Source organism: Epinephelus lanceolatus, chromosome 22, assembly GCF_041903045.1.
Source record: "Epinephelus lanceolatus isolate andai-2023 chromosome 22, ASM4190304v1, whole genome shotgun sequence".
Classification (NCBI taxonomy): Eukaryota; Metazoa; Chordata; class Actinopteri; order Perciformes; family Serranidae; genus Epinephelus; species Epinephelus lanceolatus.
Window position 1 is genome coordinate 10,761,998 of NC_135755.1, and position 16,277 is coordinate 10,778,274.

A 16,277-nucleotide genomic window follows, 5' to 3' on the forward strand; every position below is an offset into this window, starting at 1 on the left:
TTGGGTACATACAGTAGTCATGGGTAAAACAAAACAGACAGTACAATACAGACACACAGAATCCAGAATTACACACTGTCAGGGGGGAATCATGGACAATTAGTGGTTAAGATAAGCGATAGCAGATGGAACAAAGGAAGATCCATGTAGGGTGGCAAAACCTCTGCCCTGATGGAAGCATCTGAATCTCTGAAACTTGGGAAAGGGGAAGTTCTTGCATAATTGTTGTGTTATGAAGACGCCACGACGCTGTGACATCTTTGGAGCTGCCGTCTGTTTATTTTCTTGTATACTTGGAACATTTACATTCTCAATCAAGAGCTGACAGCAGAAAGACGACAGGGCGAATTTGACATGCAATAGAAGAAGCCTCGTGCCAGACTCCAACCATGAACCACATGGCCACGACTCAGCAGTTCTTGGTCGGGGCCCCAAACCCTGAGGCAACCAGGGCTCCCTGATTTCGGTTTATCCTGACTTTGACAGATAAAAATGCAGAAGCTCCATGTAAGTAAAATGGCCCAAACCAACTCCTCTGCCACAGGGTAACGATACAGAGGTGGGGCCTGGTGTTATGGCAAACGGTGTGCATGGGGTACATGCAACTCTGACACAAGGTATCCTGAGAGGCTGGGCGACAAGGTGTATTTTTTACACTTTAAACCACATCTCAACCTAGAAAAGTGTCTCCTCTGGATAAAGTTTGGTGAAGTGTGGTAACGTTATATGGTAAATCATGGTAAATATAGGCTGACCAAACGTCCTCTTTTGCCCGGACATGTCCACTTTTCACGTCCTGTCCGGGGCGTCCGGGGGGTGTTTATAAATTGATGATAATGTCCGGTTTTCTGTGTGTGTGTGTGTGTGCGTGTGCATAATCCCCGAGAGGCTGCCTTATCGGCGGATTTCCAACACTCACAATGAGGAAGCAGCAGACACCCGCGGCGCAGCATTATTCTAAGCTTCCAAGATGCCGAAGCGCAAGTGCAGCTTCATAGATGAACTGCAGAAAAAATTCCTAACTTACCGTCCCGACCCGGTCGGGATATATGGAAGGCTGAGTGCACTGTGTGCAAAGCTGGCACATATGATTCTGTGTCTAATAAAGGTGCCGCGGACCTCAAAGTTGGATTTTCTAATACAGAAGAGGTATTATTTAGAACATTATGTCATATTATTTATTTATTTATTAGTCCAGTAAGACTTGAAAAGATAGCTAGTATTTTACAAGTTGATTTTTCTAATACAGAAGAGACATTATTTCTATCATTATTTAATTCCAGAGATTTTACATTTATATTTTTTGTACAATTGAAACTTGTAAAAAGATTATTATTTTAAGCATAATAACAGCAAGTTGAGTAACCTCTGAGAAGCCTATCTAAATTTCTGTCTTTGAGAGATATTATTTTGTAATATAACTGAATTTTCTATCCATACATATAAACTTTTTAAATATATTAAAATTATAAGGCATCTTATCTTAAGTAGGCTATCTCGTGGCCGGGGCGAGTGTCCTCTTTTTTGGAAATCAAAATATGGTCACCCAAGGTAAATATAAAGTTATCTTTAACATCTCTAGCTAACGTTAGCTAAAGTTAGCCTAACGTTAGCTCCTAGCTGCGTTGTTCATCATGTCACCTTGTTTGCTGGGAGTTCATTAGCCTATTTTGTTCTAGTTTTGTACTTTGGTGATTGTACATCATTGTTAGCTGTTGTCCAAAGGGCTCTAGTTAAGCTAACGTTAACTTCTGGAGCTTAGCTTCATTAATTTATCTGTAATTGCAGAGATAACAAAGGTTGGCAAACGTTATGCTGAATGATTCAGTGTAAATACTGTAGCACCAAACTAACGGAGAGACACTCTTGGTAAAGATGGTGAAAAGGTCATTATCCTTTTCTCATATTCTGAGCCAAAAACCTCAGTGGCACTTTAACTTGTTGTCTCTGATGGTGACGGCAACGAGATGCAGTTCACAAGCGTACACTGTGACCTGTAAATTTTGTCTTGTAATTTAAGCTTTTCATCGACCTTCTCAACAATAAAATGATGAATATATCCCTCCAATGCGTAGTTTAGGCACTTTTGGTTACTTCTCAATGACATCTGATCGTTATGTCCCCAAAAATCCTCAATTGCTTCCTGTGAAATGCCGTGTACTGTGACACCTGCCATAGCGCCGGTCACTGAATGTTGATAGTTCGTCCAAGTGAGTAGAGGGGGGCGTGGCTTAGCCATAGGTCAATTGACGACACGGCACAGACACCCCCAGTTACACACAGATACATTAAAAAGCCTGTCCATATTATCGCCACAAAGTCAAATTAATTGGAAAGTAACTAAATGCCGGCCAAAATTAAAATTCGTGACATGGTGCTTATATAGAAAAGTGTTTGTCAATGCTGAAAACAGCGTTAGCTTGGCTTGTGCTGGTTCAGTAACTCAGTATATTGATTTAAAGACATTAATTTTACACATACAGGCATACGCAAAGTTCAGTTTACTTGTCATGAGGAGTACTACTCAGCCTGTGAAAGCAGATATCATTTCTACTCTGACTCCGGGGGAGAAAATAACCCTGATGTCATCTCAACATCAACATAAGCCCTCCTCGTACAGGACTAATATTACCTGGGGACTTCTACTAATTTGTTGTAATTGCCGAGGTTGTCTGTGATCCTAATCCCCTGCGAGTCTGCCATGTCTGTAATTTGTCAAGTAAAAATTCCTCTGCAAATTACCCGCCATATTTTGCCAAACAGAGGTCATGTGATAACATTAGTCCCCTGCAACTCAGCATCTCTGTGATTTACGGTTGTATTTTTCGGCCTCTCTCCCAGTTCAGAGTTATGGAGGTTGCGTTGGCAGTTATAAAAGAAAGTTCTGACAGCATTTTGAATGCAGGAGGAGGATCATCTCTCTACACAGCATGGAGACACGTTACTGGAAAAAGCAAGCTCAAATCCATTAGAAGAGCGAAATCTCAGAAGATGATGAGATGGATGATGTGTGACAATATGAAACAGAACTGGTGCTGTTTGTTTGAAGCCCACGTTTAAAAGAAAAATGGAGGTGAACACCATACATCACCTCTATAAGTGCTTTGTGGTGTTTCTGTGTTGTGTAGCGTGGAGGTAGAAATGACTGTGAGCATCATATGGAAAGGATAATGTCAGGAAATTGGAATGAAATACAGACTTTGCTCATCCTGTGCAGTGTGTCACACAAAACACAGACGTGGGGGGTGAATTTTAAATCACTTGAGGTCTGCTGGTAAATGAATAGGGCTAAAGTTTGCATAACAAAATGTCAGAGTAGAGATTTAAAGAAATAGTGTTGAACAAAAGACACTATCCAGTTGCATTATGGGAAATGTAGGATCTGTTTCTTATACTCCGAACATTCAGGATATTGAGAAGGAGTATTAGTGCCAGGCATGAGATTTAAAAACAAAATTGCATAACAAGATTTGAAATGTTAGCATTACCTCATATGGTCACCTCACTTCAGAATTGGTTTAAGTAACAAGGAAGTTATTTATCTTTTTGCAAAGAGGCACAGCATGGTAAAAGTATTGGGATTTTGAAGAGATTGTGCCAAAAAATGCGTCTGATCAGAGGGAAGAAACTCACAAACTTGTAAGAGGTGACCTCATTCGTGCAGTCTGCAATAGCTTTCCATAGACAGATGCAAGGGAATTAATAGTTATACCTTTGTGCAATACAGAGAGGGTATGTTGTATGATAAGACACAATTTCATGTAACTTTATTCTTGATGTTTTGACTTCACTGAAATGCAAATTAGAAAATCTTCCTCCTGATTTATTTTTTTCTTATGCCTGGTACAAACACTTAAAGTCTGACTTTATTCTCAACATTTTGACTTAATTTTTGAAATGCTAAATAAAAAAAATCTTCCTCTCATTTCCCCTCCCATGCCTGGTCCTAATATTCCTCCATATAATATCTTTTATTGGAATAAGTTTGACCAATTTATGTAACCTTGTCTCACTCCGAAGTCGCCGGCAACAGACACCTTTAAGAAAAGCTGTCCTTTAACGCTAGCATGATATGCAGCCTGTCCTTTTTATAGTTTAACAGCGCTTGGCAGCGTCAGGGGGAAACGTGGATGGACAAGAATGAAAAGACTGCGAAAATGCAAGTAGGGCAGGCAACAGGGGTGGTGGATGGGTCAAACAAACATCGACTTTCACCCAGGAGGCTGGTGTTCACGTCCCTTAAGATGGCGTTGTCCTACTGACATAGTGCTTTCATTTTGAAAGAGACTGTATGTAAACTGTAAAGTTCCTGTGAAAACAGAAGTGTATTTTGAAAGAAGACAATGCATGTAACAGACAGAAGTTGACACAGTGTCCCAGAACGTCAACAACCAACACACCCAGGGTACCTTGCACGTCATATGTGGAGCAGGAAAGTCCACGACCAAATGTCAATATGTGGCAAGGTCGGAGTGAAAATGTGTTGGATTATGTGTCTCTGTGTTCCCCAGCTTGACGGGAGTGCTACAATAAATTGCTTTAGCACCACATAAATTGATTAGAAGTGCTTACAGTATACTGTGTAATATGTATAGATATTTTTTTCTATTGTTTGGAATTGAATATTTGATTGATTTTTTTTTGTGTGGTAGTGTTTGGGGAAAGAAAAAAATATACCTATAATGAATAAATATCTAAATAAATCAAACATGTCACATGTCACTTCCCCCACTCTGCCTTTTCTTTTAAGTTTGTGTGGTGTGTTTCATATGTTTATTCATCATCTTAAAATTTCAAGAAGTCCTCCTAGCCATGCAACCACATAAGTAATATTTTCATACCTCTGAATACGACCCACAGGAGCAATTTAAAACACGTGTAACATTACGAAACAGTCACAGTTGCATAAAGACTACATGGTTAGGTTTAGAAAGTACATCATGGTTTGGCTTAAAATAAATGTTTGTCACTAAGGTAACGTAACGTATCTCTTATGTTGACAGACTACATTGTATTGTTAAAATAACTTCATTGACTTTTGGTTTCACAGGGACACAAACACCAGTCTCATGAATTAAAGTCTGGTGCTTGTTTGACCCACCCACTGTCTGTAAGCAGACTCTGTTACTCCTTATACTATGTCGCTTGACTTCCTCCTTCACTATGGCCATTAGAGGTCGCCACGCAATAAAAAGTGTAAATAAACGGTGTAATTTCTGCCTGTAAAAACACCCTGTGTAGTCGCATTTTGGAGGACAGTCTCAAAAACATTTTCTTTTCATGATTTAATTCAGTGACAGGATGCAGAACTCACCAACACAAGGGTTTGGGTGCGTGGGTGTAGCTCGATGCCACGGCCTATCACAGAAGAAATCCTCGCACACATCACAGTCTGGCCCTGCTGTGTGATGCTCGCACACACACACAGCCTGGCCTGCGTCGTCACGGCGACACTTGGAAGCGTGTCCGTTACATTTACACCTGCCGCCGACTTGTATGTCCGAGAGAGCCAGGGCAGCTCGGAGGGCAGAGGGCGGGGCCGCCTGCAGATTCCTGGAGCTTTGTTTCGCATTGAGATTATTGTTCCTCCTCTTCCTCAGTTCCCGCCCCTTGTTGTTCCTGCTCCGCCCCTCAACCGTCCAATTACAACCTCCAACAGGGCAAGGCAGCCAGTGGTTGTTTTCCTTCTTGCGGCCACGCCCTCTGGCTCTCCCACCTTTCTTTGAGGAAGTGAGCATGCTGAAACTGTCCCCTCCTTCCTTGCTGGTCACATTGTGTCCATCTTCGTCTTGATCTGACCCTTTATAATGTCCCTTCCGTCCATGTTTGTCCACTTTGTGCCTCCCCCTTATGTCTGAGTTTTTAATCTCTCTCTCAAAAAATGCCAGTGTGTTTTCTGTGTTTAACTTGTCCTGACCTCCAGTGCGACCCTTGGAGCCCGATCTCCACCTCAGAAGTCCAGTCCCTCTATCTTCCTCTGCACTGTCACGCCATCGCACTTCCTCTTTCTTATCTGGTGTACCCACTTTGGCGTCTTTAGACACATGGTGGAAGACCACACGGATATCCGTGGCCGTCACCCAGTCCTGTAGGGTGTGGCTGTAGTCAAAATCAGGCGAGGATGGCCGTCCATCCAGGGTGGAGAAGGCCAACACCATGCCGCCTCTCTGCTTCTGCAGGGGTCGAGGGTCTGAGCAGAGCGGCTCTGTCTCTTGGTGTCTCGTCTGAGCCACCGTCTGCGAGGGCATCCCAAAGTTTCCCAAGCAGTCGCTGGAGTAGTGCTGCATCGGCCTCCAGGTGCGCCCATAGTCCATCGACTTGAGGATGGAGATCGAAATAGGGTCCGACGGCTCCCCCTGTTGGCAAAACTGCAAACTTATGTATGTGATCTCAAAGCGGCGGCCCAGAGGTAGCGTGATGATCCAGTCTCCAGCGTCCGCACCTCCACGAGCCATCCAGCAGGTGAGGTTGTGGGGGTTGTGGAGGTCCGTCAGGGTGGTGATGTTGCTGTCATAATCGGAGCCTTGTAGAGAGTGGCTGGCATTGGCCGGGATGCCATAGGCAGCGTTGATGAACTCTGACAGGCAGTGCCGCGGGCGGCCGTCTAGGTAGTAGCAGGGGTCGTGAGGCGAAGTCCAGCTCAATGGGGTGTGGGAGAGAGAAGAGGAGACGAGGGATGGAGGGAGGAAAAGGAGGAGTAGAAGGAAAATGGGGAAGAGAGAGGTGGACGGGGGAGGGGAGAAGGGCAGGAACATCATGTCATCGAGCCTGTGGAAGAAAAATAAGATGATGTTTAAAAGAAAACCATGGGAGTGAGATCATAAACGGAAAAAAAAAAACACAAACTGATTGATTTATATGACTTGCATCTGAAGCCAGAGCAGGAAATCTAAGATAGACCACCTGTGCCTTTATTGAAAACACACCATACCAGCTCACTGCATCACTTCAACTGCACCTTATTGGCTTGCAGTATATGCCAGTAAAGATCTCATCCCGTAAAAATGTAATCCCTGATCTTCACAGTAGTGTCAGCCACCGGTTTGAACCTGTGACCTTGACAGCCTTTAAGAACATATCTGTCTTAAAACTCCCCTCGACCCCGAGAAGAGTGGATGAAGAAGGGCGCGCACCCAGCGGGTCTGTCTGAAATGACAAAAAACATGCCCGACAGCTGGGGCTAAACCCCGAGCTGGACCACATCCATCACGTTTATGGCCCTCCTTTTCAAATCACTTTACCGTCGGTCAGTGCTGCAGGCGAGCGAGGGGCCTGAGCATGAGCGGTGTGAAGTGTTATCGAGCAGAATGAGAAAAAGAAATGAGGGGAAGGAGAGGAGCTGGAGATTAGTCTTGAGGATGGTAGGAGATGATTTATAGATCGAAATGTGTGTTCGGCTTGAGCCCCTACATGGAAACTTCCGTGGTAAAGACAAACACGGACTTGTGTACGTCCGCTGCGTGAACAAATCCCTTCCCGTCTCTTGCAACTGGTGATGAGTGTAATTTATTTCTCTTGTCAAGGTTCGATACCCGAGAGCGTTAATTTTGGCATGCGGACAAAATGAACAATGCATTCTCTGGAAGCAGTGATTTATTGTTTTCACCGCCTGGAGCACATTCCCAACAAGCACTTCTTTTATTTGTTCCTTCCTCAAAACACCTGCCACTTTTACTTTCCTTGTATCTTTCCTTCTCATCAATATTCCCTCCACATTTTCAAACAACTTTCCCTTCCTCATCTATCACCTGCCCCCTTCATTCTGTTCTGGGAATATTCTTAACTGCTGCGAGATTGATGATGCCCTAACAAGCGTTTGACACTGACAGCAAAGTCAGCAGGGCTGCATAAACCAAACCCGTAGGAGAGGACGGGGCTGAGAGCCTCTCCGGCCTCGTCATCCCGCTCAATTAGCCAACCACCGAAATATGAGGCTCCCCTCGGGGACCACACAGCTCCGAGGGGCCTGCGAGGAGGCCGTGGCACTACCTCGGACACGCTGCTCTGCTCCTGACACCGCTGTGGATCGGCCAGACCTGGGTTAGGACACAAGCCAAGATCAGGCCTGTTTGTGGTGTTGCTACAGGAAACAAGCACAGAGCGCAGCGATGAGCACCTGTCTGTGACCCCGGTGCCGCTTGGCCACATTCCTGAGGTCCAGAATGCCTCGGCTGGTCATTCCTGACGTGTCGAGACATGCCCCACGGGAACCTGAACGCACTGATAGAAAGCAGCACTTATAAGTTGATCGGATGATTAATTAGATCTCTGGTTTCATTCGGTGTCAGTGCTCCGGCTGCATACGAAGGGAAGCCAGTGTCAAAGGGATTATGTGCAGGGTAAAGGTTAGCAGAGGATTCAGGGAAGCGGTGGAGGAATTCACTCTGGATGAGGAGCGAGCGTAGGCGGACGGGGGGGGGGGGGGGGGGGTGGTTCAGGGTTGGGACGAGGCTACAAGAGGAAGGCGGCGCTTGTTTAACATTCCCATGACATGCACTTGCTCTTGTCTTTGTCACATTACATGACTAATTAAACATCGGCCCATTACAACCACTTTGATAAATGGATGCTCAGCGGAGCGAGGCCCCTGAGGTTTTTTAATTCGCCCCTCTAGGCCAAATCCAGACTCTCCCGAAACCAGATCATCTGTCTGGCACCGCCACCGTAACCCACCGGATATGGTTTCAACGGGTTTTCTCTGCTGCTTTCCATAAATTCACACAGCCGGGTGTCGGGAGAACATGTTGAAGACGAGCGGCATTCCTGCTAAAGTGACGTCTGATAACAGGAAAATGAGCGACTCACCAAGTCTCTTAATGTTTAAAAGACGCCGTCAACCCTTTTTCTGAGGTCTAACCCTCAATGAATACAAACTTCCATTTTGAAAAGTTTTGAAGCGACTTGGCAGCAATCTGTGTGTGTGTTCAAAAAGCTTATACAGCCAAATAGTGGTAAGATGAGATCAACATCTCCGGCGGGTGATCTTTAGAAGCAGCTATGCTTGGCTGGCAAGGGGCTGGAAAAATACTTGCTGACAACCTGGGGGCATGTTTACAGCATAGTCGAACAGAGGAGAGCGGGGAGAGCGACGCTCATGTTCGTGCTCTGCAGTCCCCGTTTGTTTCATAATGCCATTCTATATTTCATTATGCTGAAATGTGTCTGCTGGGTGAACAGAAACGAAGGCACTGTTATATGTGCAGGCTGAAGTCATTTGTCGAGCATATACATCGCCTAGATAAACTACTCACCCCCCTGTTGGAAGTTTACTCTATTGTCTTAGAACATTGAATTAAAGTGGATTTAGTGCGACTTAATATGTCAAAGTTGAGTTAGTGGCTTAAATTAATTAGTTTTCACCCTCTCAGAGTCAGTATTATACTGACTTGTAACAGAGGTGTGACTCGAGTCGGACTCCAGGTACAAATTCGATGACTTTAGACTCAACTTGATAAATGAAATTTAAATAAAAGACTTACAACTGAACTTGGACTTTAACACCAATGACTCGTGACTTCACTTGGACTTCACGTCTCCCCAATTTATTCCCTGAATTGATTAACTGACGCTATTAATTCCCAGCAAGTTGACACTTAATTTGTTTGCTTGAACCAATCTGACGGCATCAAATCAAGTCACAGGAGAAAATAACAAATGTTTAATTAGCATCCACCCCACCTTCTAAAAAAAAATCTATTATGTATCATATTTATCATATGCCAGTGCGGCTATACAGTATACTGTGTGAATATGCAATGAATAAAAGCTCCTACTGTCTATGTAAATTACACATGCAGCACAAAATAAATCACTGACACTTAACTCAGACTTCATGTGGGCTATTTTATCAATTAAACCAGTGGTGGAATGTAACAAAGTACATTTACTCAAGTACAAACATGAGATACTTGAGTATTTTCTTTTTATGCCACTTCATACTTTTACTCCATTACATTTCAGCTGGAAATGTTGCACTTTTTACTTCACCACATTTATCTGACGGCTTTAGTTACTAGTTACTTTACAATTAAACTTTTTGCAGAAAAATCTGAGTTTATAAAGTATGATGTTTTGTAACTTATTAATCTGCTCAACAGTTTATTAAAGTAACGCTGAAAATTAGCTGATTGACAGAAAATTAATTGCCGACTATTTTGATACACGTTTAAATTTTTAGAAGTAATTTTGCAGGGTTTTTTTTTTCTGCATTGGGTACTTTCACATTTTCCTGATTAGATTACACTTTTACTAAAGAATTTTATTTATTTATTTATTTTGGCATTTTGGTACTTTTACTTTTCATACTTAAAGTACATTGTCCTGATTATATTTACATAATTTTTCCTAAAGCAATTTATTTATTTATTTATTTACTTATTCATTTTTTTATGGTTCAAAATTAAAACAGTCATGACTTTAACGGTTCAAAATAAACTAAAAAAGTAGCATTAAGTGACGTTTTTCCTGCAGCACTTTTCACTTTTTAACTTTTAAGTGTGGTATTCATACTTTTACTAAAGTAAAGTGACTGAGTACTTCCTCCTCCACTGAATTTAAACACAAAAAATGACATTAATTTAAGCTGAATGCACCTATGAGCTGTGCTCTGCTAGGGTACGGCAACACCACTGGGACAAACCACACACAGAGCTTCGGCACACCACATTACACTACTGCAGTAATGCCAATTTGTTGATTATAGTTACATGATTATTTTTGACAGCGGTGTGTGTTTGCCTGTCGGAGAATAGTTTTTATTTACATTTTTTTAATCAATATATTGGAGTGGTCATTTTGAGTATATTTGAATAATGGGAGGAAAACACTCAAAAGTGTACAGTATGTCTTTATAGGGGGAATAATCTCACAGGAAATGTCTTACAAATTTAAGAAGAGAAAGCTATAAAAACAGTTCTCCAGTATGAGATGCAATGTCAACACTACTTTTTATGATAAAGTTTAGCTGCACTTGTTTTGCAAAACTTGATTTAACAAATAAATACAAATTTTAAAAAGCATTCATGACTTTTGTAAATGTAATGTATTACTCCTCTGTGATTACAATGACATTACATTTGGTGGAGAGCGCATTCTGACTCGTATAGAACTTGAAATTCAAAGTTGAGGACTTGGGACTTAAGTGCAAAGACTTACTTGTGACTTGCAAAACAATGACTTGCAGTGTATTTTTACGAGTACAGTGGTGTTAAACAGGACTAATAAAACAGAGAAAATGTTCTGAGATCAGAGACGACGTGAGATGGAGCATGAAGGAGCGTAGGTGTAGATTTCAGGGTGGACGCACGGGACACGTCCCCCTCAGTATTTAGAACGAATGCATTTGTCCCCCTCTATAAAACACGGGAGTAGCAGCAGACTTTTATTTTGACAAAATTAAACACATTTACACCATAAACTGATGCAGAAAAGTTAACCAGAGTGCACATGCATATCATATTTGTCCCCCCAGTATTGAAACAAAACCTACACCTATGCAAAGGAGATTTTTATTTGCATGTTTGCAGCAGTGTTGCACACATGTCTATTTGTTTTTAATTATTGCTTTTGTTTTCTGTCTATATTTCTTGTACAGCATGTCTTCTGTTGCCTTTTTTAAGAAGTGACAGTAAAATAAGATCACCAAGACGTAGCAACATGATCATTTATCAGTCTTTTACGCCACAAATGTACATGTTCACAGCTTTATTCTGCTGCAACAAACTAAACTGCTGTGACTTAAACAGGAAACGTTGAAGCTGAGACCGAGGGCCTTTCTCAAACCACCCCCTGCACCCTCATCCTCCCCGCTTCCCTCCTCTGTTCCTGCGGTCACACCGAGGGTCCTGCCGTCCCCAACCAACTAGCGGGGAGTGGAAGTGGCTCATAAAACCCTGCCGATTTACTGACCATGTGCGACGGCGTACTGTGTTCATCACGGAAGAAGCTCTGCACATATAAAGTTCAGTGTGACTGCTCTGTAACAGCTCTCCCACTTCACTGCTGTGTGTTTTTATATTTTTATCTTCTTTTTACCTATTTTCTGTTTCCCTATGTGTGCCTGTGTTTTTGTATGCCTTGTGTAATAAGCTCCTGGGTGCCTAAATGTCCCTCTGGCTCATTAATAACCTGTATCTATTCATTTATCTATCCTCCAAGAACTGGCACCTAAGAGTGTAATCAGAGGACTGTAGGACATCAGACTGTAGATGGTTTGTAAGGCAGGGGACGACTTCACCTGCGTCTTCAACAGCTTCAGCTTTAGTGGGAAATTACATACTACTGAATCTGCACATGATTTTTGTTTCTTCTTTGTTTGGCAAATGGATGAACGTTTGCAGACTGGAAGAAACACTTTTTATTTATAGTTTATTACGCAGTGGTTTCAGTGGTTCAGAGATCAAATTAGCTGGACTAAAATGAGTTTGACACCTCTGCCTTTGTATTTAGGATCAAACATATTCTTCTGTAGTGTCTAGAAAACAGCGGTCGTGTTCATTTGATTATAAAGTGTTGTATATTTATATATTTACAGGAACTGTTGCAAAAAACAAGCAGCTTATAAGCATTAAAAGTGAGCAGAGGTTTGCAGGAAAAAAAAGAAATGTCACAAAAGAAGAGCAGGAGAAAGGAAGCTTAGGGGTAATTTTAATTTCAATTTATTCATTTTTATTTTATTATGACTATTTCTTTTAATTTATTGAGTTATTTATTTCTTTTACTGACAAAAAAAATTCTGGTACATGGCAGCACGTAGCCTACAGATCAAATTTAAGTTCGACAAATACATAAAATTGAATTAAACTTTTTTTTCTTTTTTTTTTAATAGACTTAAATTTGAGTTTGGTGCAGAGTTACAGCTGACGTCTCCCACTCTGAGCCCTCCCTACTCTCCCTTCCAAGATCGACATATACACGCACATTAAACTACAGCAAAGACTGGACAAAAGTACTGTCTTCAATAGACTATATATGTTAATACAAAAAAGAAAAAGACGTGAGAGAGGTCAGATTGTAAATTCTCCTCTTCAATGTCTTGTTGCTATAATTATAGTCGTTAAAGGGGCACCAGTATGTTGTCATATTAATGTTTAACTCAAGCAAAGGACAGCGTATCTTGGTTGTATAAAACTTTGTCTGAGAATATTTTAAAGAGTGCTCATCATCTCTGATCCATGGCATAAATGAGGCTTTGTTGATTTCCAGTTGATATGGCCGGTTAAGTTCACCTCTGAAGCTTTATTTTACATGGTTACGAAACATTACGACATACGTTCTTTATCCACCACAGAGAGGGAAGTTTGTGTCAAAGCTTGCTGCTGTATTTATACCGTACACCAACGCTGGAGCCATATGTTTGATCACTGGTATCCCGCCACGCCGCTAGGTGGCTTACGTCACTGGCTGGTGTTTAAGTTTAAACGTATATAGCTGTATTTACCGGAAGTTACACAGACATTACGGACAGGAGTGGGAGTCATTTTCTGGGTACACGTCCAAACAATTCAGCCAATTAGCAACCAGTAGCGACTTAAGTATGGGTTCGTCACGACAACCAGTGGTTCTCGAATGGTGCGCTAACCACTAATTCATCTGGACCTAAACAAACGTTATGAATTAGTTTTTAACCGACTGTATCAGCGTGTTGTGCGTGCTCATGTCCCAATAAAGAGGCAAACAAACTCTGGCTAAAAATTGTTATTTAATTCAATTAAAAACCCTTTCACAGAGAAGCTATTTGTCGCCATTCGTGCATGGGAATTATTACTGTGTGACACACCAAAAGCGAAAACTACTTGTCTTGTTTTTATTGTCTTACATCGTGTTCTAGAAGCTAATGTGCACAGATTTAAATACAGTTGTGCCTCGAGATTTTGGCGTGCCCTACACCTTCATAAAGGGAGCTTCATTCGGCTGTGAAGGTGACTACAAATGAGCTGTGTCTCAATTCTTCGAAGGCTACATTTCAATTTGATTACGTCACATCGGCGCGACCAAGGCTGTCCCATTTCAAAGGCTCCTTCAAACGCGGCCGAGAAACTCAACATTCTTTCCCAGAATTTGGAGGATGCAGCGGATGAAGCCTTCGTGGACCAGCCTATCCCAAGATGTTAACTAGCTAACGGTTAACTGTTGTTAACATTTAGCTACTATTAGCTAAAAGCACACAGCTTAAAAAAAAAACGGTCCAACAGCCTGAAATATATCAAACGGCGGCGGTGAATCGCCTCCTCTAGTATTAAATAAAAAATATATATAATAAGAATCTCTGGGTCCATGATTTAGGGCGAACTAACTTACTAGCTTACTCCTTTTTTCGTCAGGCGCAGCTGGTTGCTAGGTAACGGGAACACCGGGGCGAGAACAACTGGTGACGCAACCAGGAAATTCTCAGAGACAGAGACCGTTCGGTTTGGCTGATGCAGTCTTCAAAGGACGCGGCCGACGTCGACTGCGAAGGCTGCGTCCTTTGAAAGCTGGGTTCGGTTCGGTTTTGGAAAGGCCCAGATAGTGTGTAAAATGAGTCGCATCCCTACGCTTACTCTGCTGCATTGTAGTGCATCTAATGGCCTTACCAGTAAGATAGTTTGTGACCCAGTCGCCATGTTGGAAACAATCGAGCTGAAACAAAACAGGCGGTGAGCAAGCGTTCTCATATTACAGCTAAACAGTACACTAAGGTGAGAAACAGGCAATGCAGTGACAGAAGCTTGATTCACATTTGATCAGTGCTGCCTTCATGAGCCGTGATTGACAGCTGTGTTAGAGAATCCTCTGCTCTGATTGGCTGCTTTTGGTGCGTCACAGCTGATTTTAATAAATGCTATCAGAGGCAGAAGGAAGAGGAGGAAGGACGTGAGTTTTTCCACAGATATCCTGTCAGCACGTCGTGACAGTTGCAGCAAATATGACAAGTTCTTTTCCCAAAAGCAGCTTTAAGCTCTGACAATAAAGCGTGGCAGCCCGGGGTGTGTGTGGTATTCTCTCTCGCTACCTGTTAACTCTCTTTGGCCTGTTCACACTTCGGAGCTGTGGGCCTGTCTGGCTTTATCGGAGCTGTTTCTGGTGAGCAGATGAGCTGGATTTGGCCCGTCTCACACGTTTTAACATTCCTCGTCATGGCCGAGCAGCGCTGGCCGGCGAGACGGAGGCAGATACGTTCGATTTCAAACTGTTTTGCTGCTCTGCGACGAGCTTCCAAAGACTAAACAACAAGGTTTGGGTAAATAAACACAGGTCAATAGTCGCTGGGAAGATTTCCCAGGGTTCACTGCAGCAGCTCTGCACGGAGCCTTTAAATAAATCTGATCAATTATATAAGCTCTCTGCGTCGTAGCCTACATGTTTGAAGCCGGACCAAAGCACCTGTTGGCGCATGTTACCACACTGACACCTTTGTTAATTTGCAATTGTCCTCAGTCGCTCAGAAATACAACACTGGGCTTTCGGGTACGTCTGTATTCTCAAACTGCATTCCTGCCGGCACAGTCGAAGCCCATCTGTGTGTTATTCCACACGGAGCAGATTCCACCCGTTCTGTTTTAGGTGTAATAATCTAATTTTAGTGGGGGCAGCCCGGGAGGCGAGAGCAACAGACAGCACAAAATGGATTATCACTGCTTGTATCTTTAGCTAAAGGCCTCTGTCCTTCACGTTTGCACCTCCAACAAAACGCCCAATCCGGTGCATGTGCACGGGGGGCCTCCAGGGGCCAACTGCACCTCTCTGTGCCTCTGCACTGACCCATACAGCCTGCTAACTTCATTTTTTAAATAAAAAAACACATGTTACCCACTTGATATTTAAAAGTTTCCTGTCAATCCCCCCCCAACCGCCACCTCCACCACCTCCTCCTCCACCCCTTCACAGCCACACACAAGTTGGCAAGCCGCTCTCCAGCAGCTCCGGCTTCACATGTTGATATTGAAAAACAGATGGAAATGAAATCATTGTGATTTCATGTTGCAGTCACGCCAAGGACAACCTCGGGCACGGTGGAAATAAAAGTAGAGCCTGTAGGCTGTAATTGCTTGTCAATTAAATCCAGAGAAAAATGTCTTACAGAGGAGGGGGGGGGGGTTAATAAACAGGAAAACACAGGAATACTCCGGGGCTGCAGCCTTTATGAGCACAACAACAAATAAAATGCACCCATAATTTTTCCGTTGGCTGATTTATTATTAAAATGATAAGAAGAAGGAAATAAACAGTCTGTTTTGAATAAGTCGCACCACCCAAAGGCTAGATGCATGACTGGGAGGTGTAGCTACGCCCCTGTA

The 16,277-nt window shown here is 42.7% G+C and overlaps 1 protein-coding gene across 1 annotated transcript in view; it reads right to left on the minus strand.

Annotated features, from left to right (window-relative positions):
* The window catches only part of ntn5 (netrin 5), a 36,779-nt gene that overhangs the window by 15,790 nt on the left and 4,712 nt on the right, over window positions 1-16,277 (minus strand). The window contains exon 3 of the mRNA XM_033651931.2: window positions 5,315-6,768. Coding sequence (XP_033507822.1) covers window positions 5,315-6,758 — 1,444 coding nt within the window. The 5' untranslated portion in view covers window positions 6,759-6,768. The remainder of the gene's footprint in view (window positions 1-5,314; window positions 6,769-16,277) is intronic.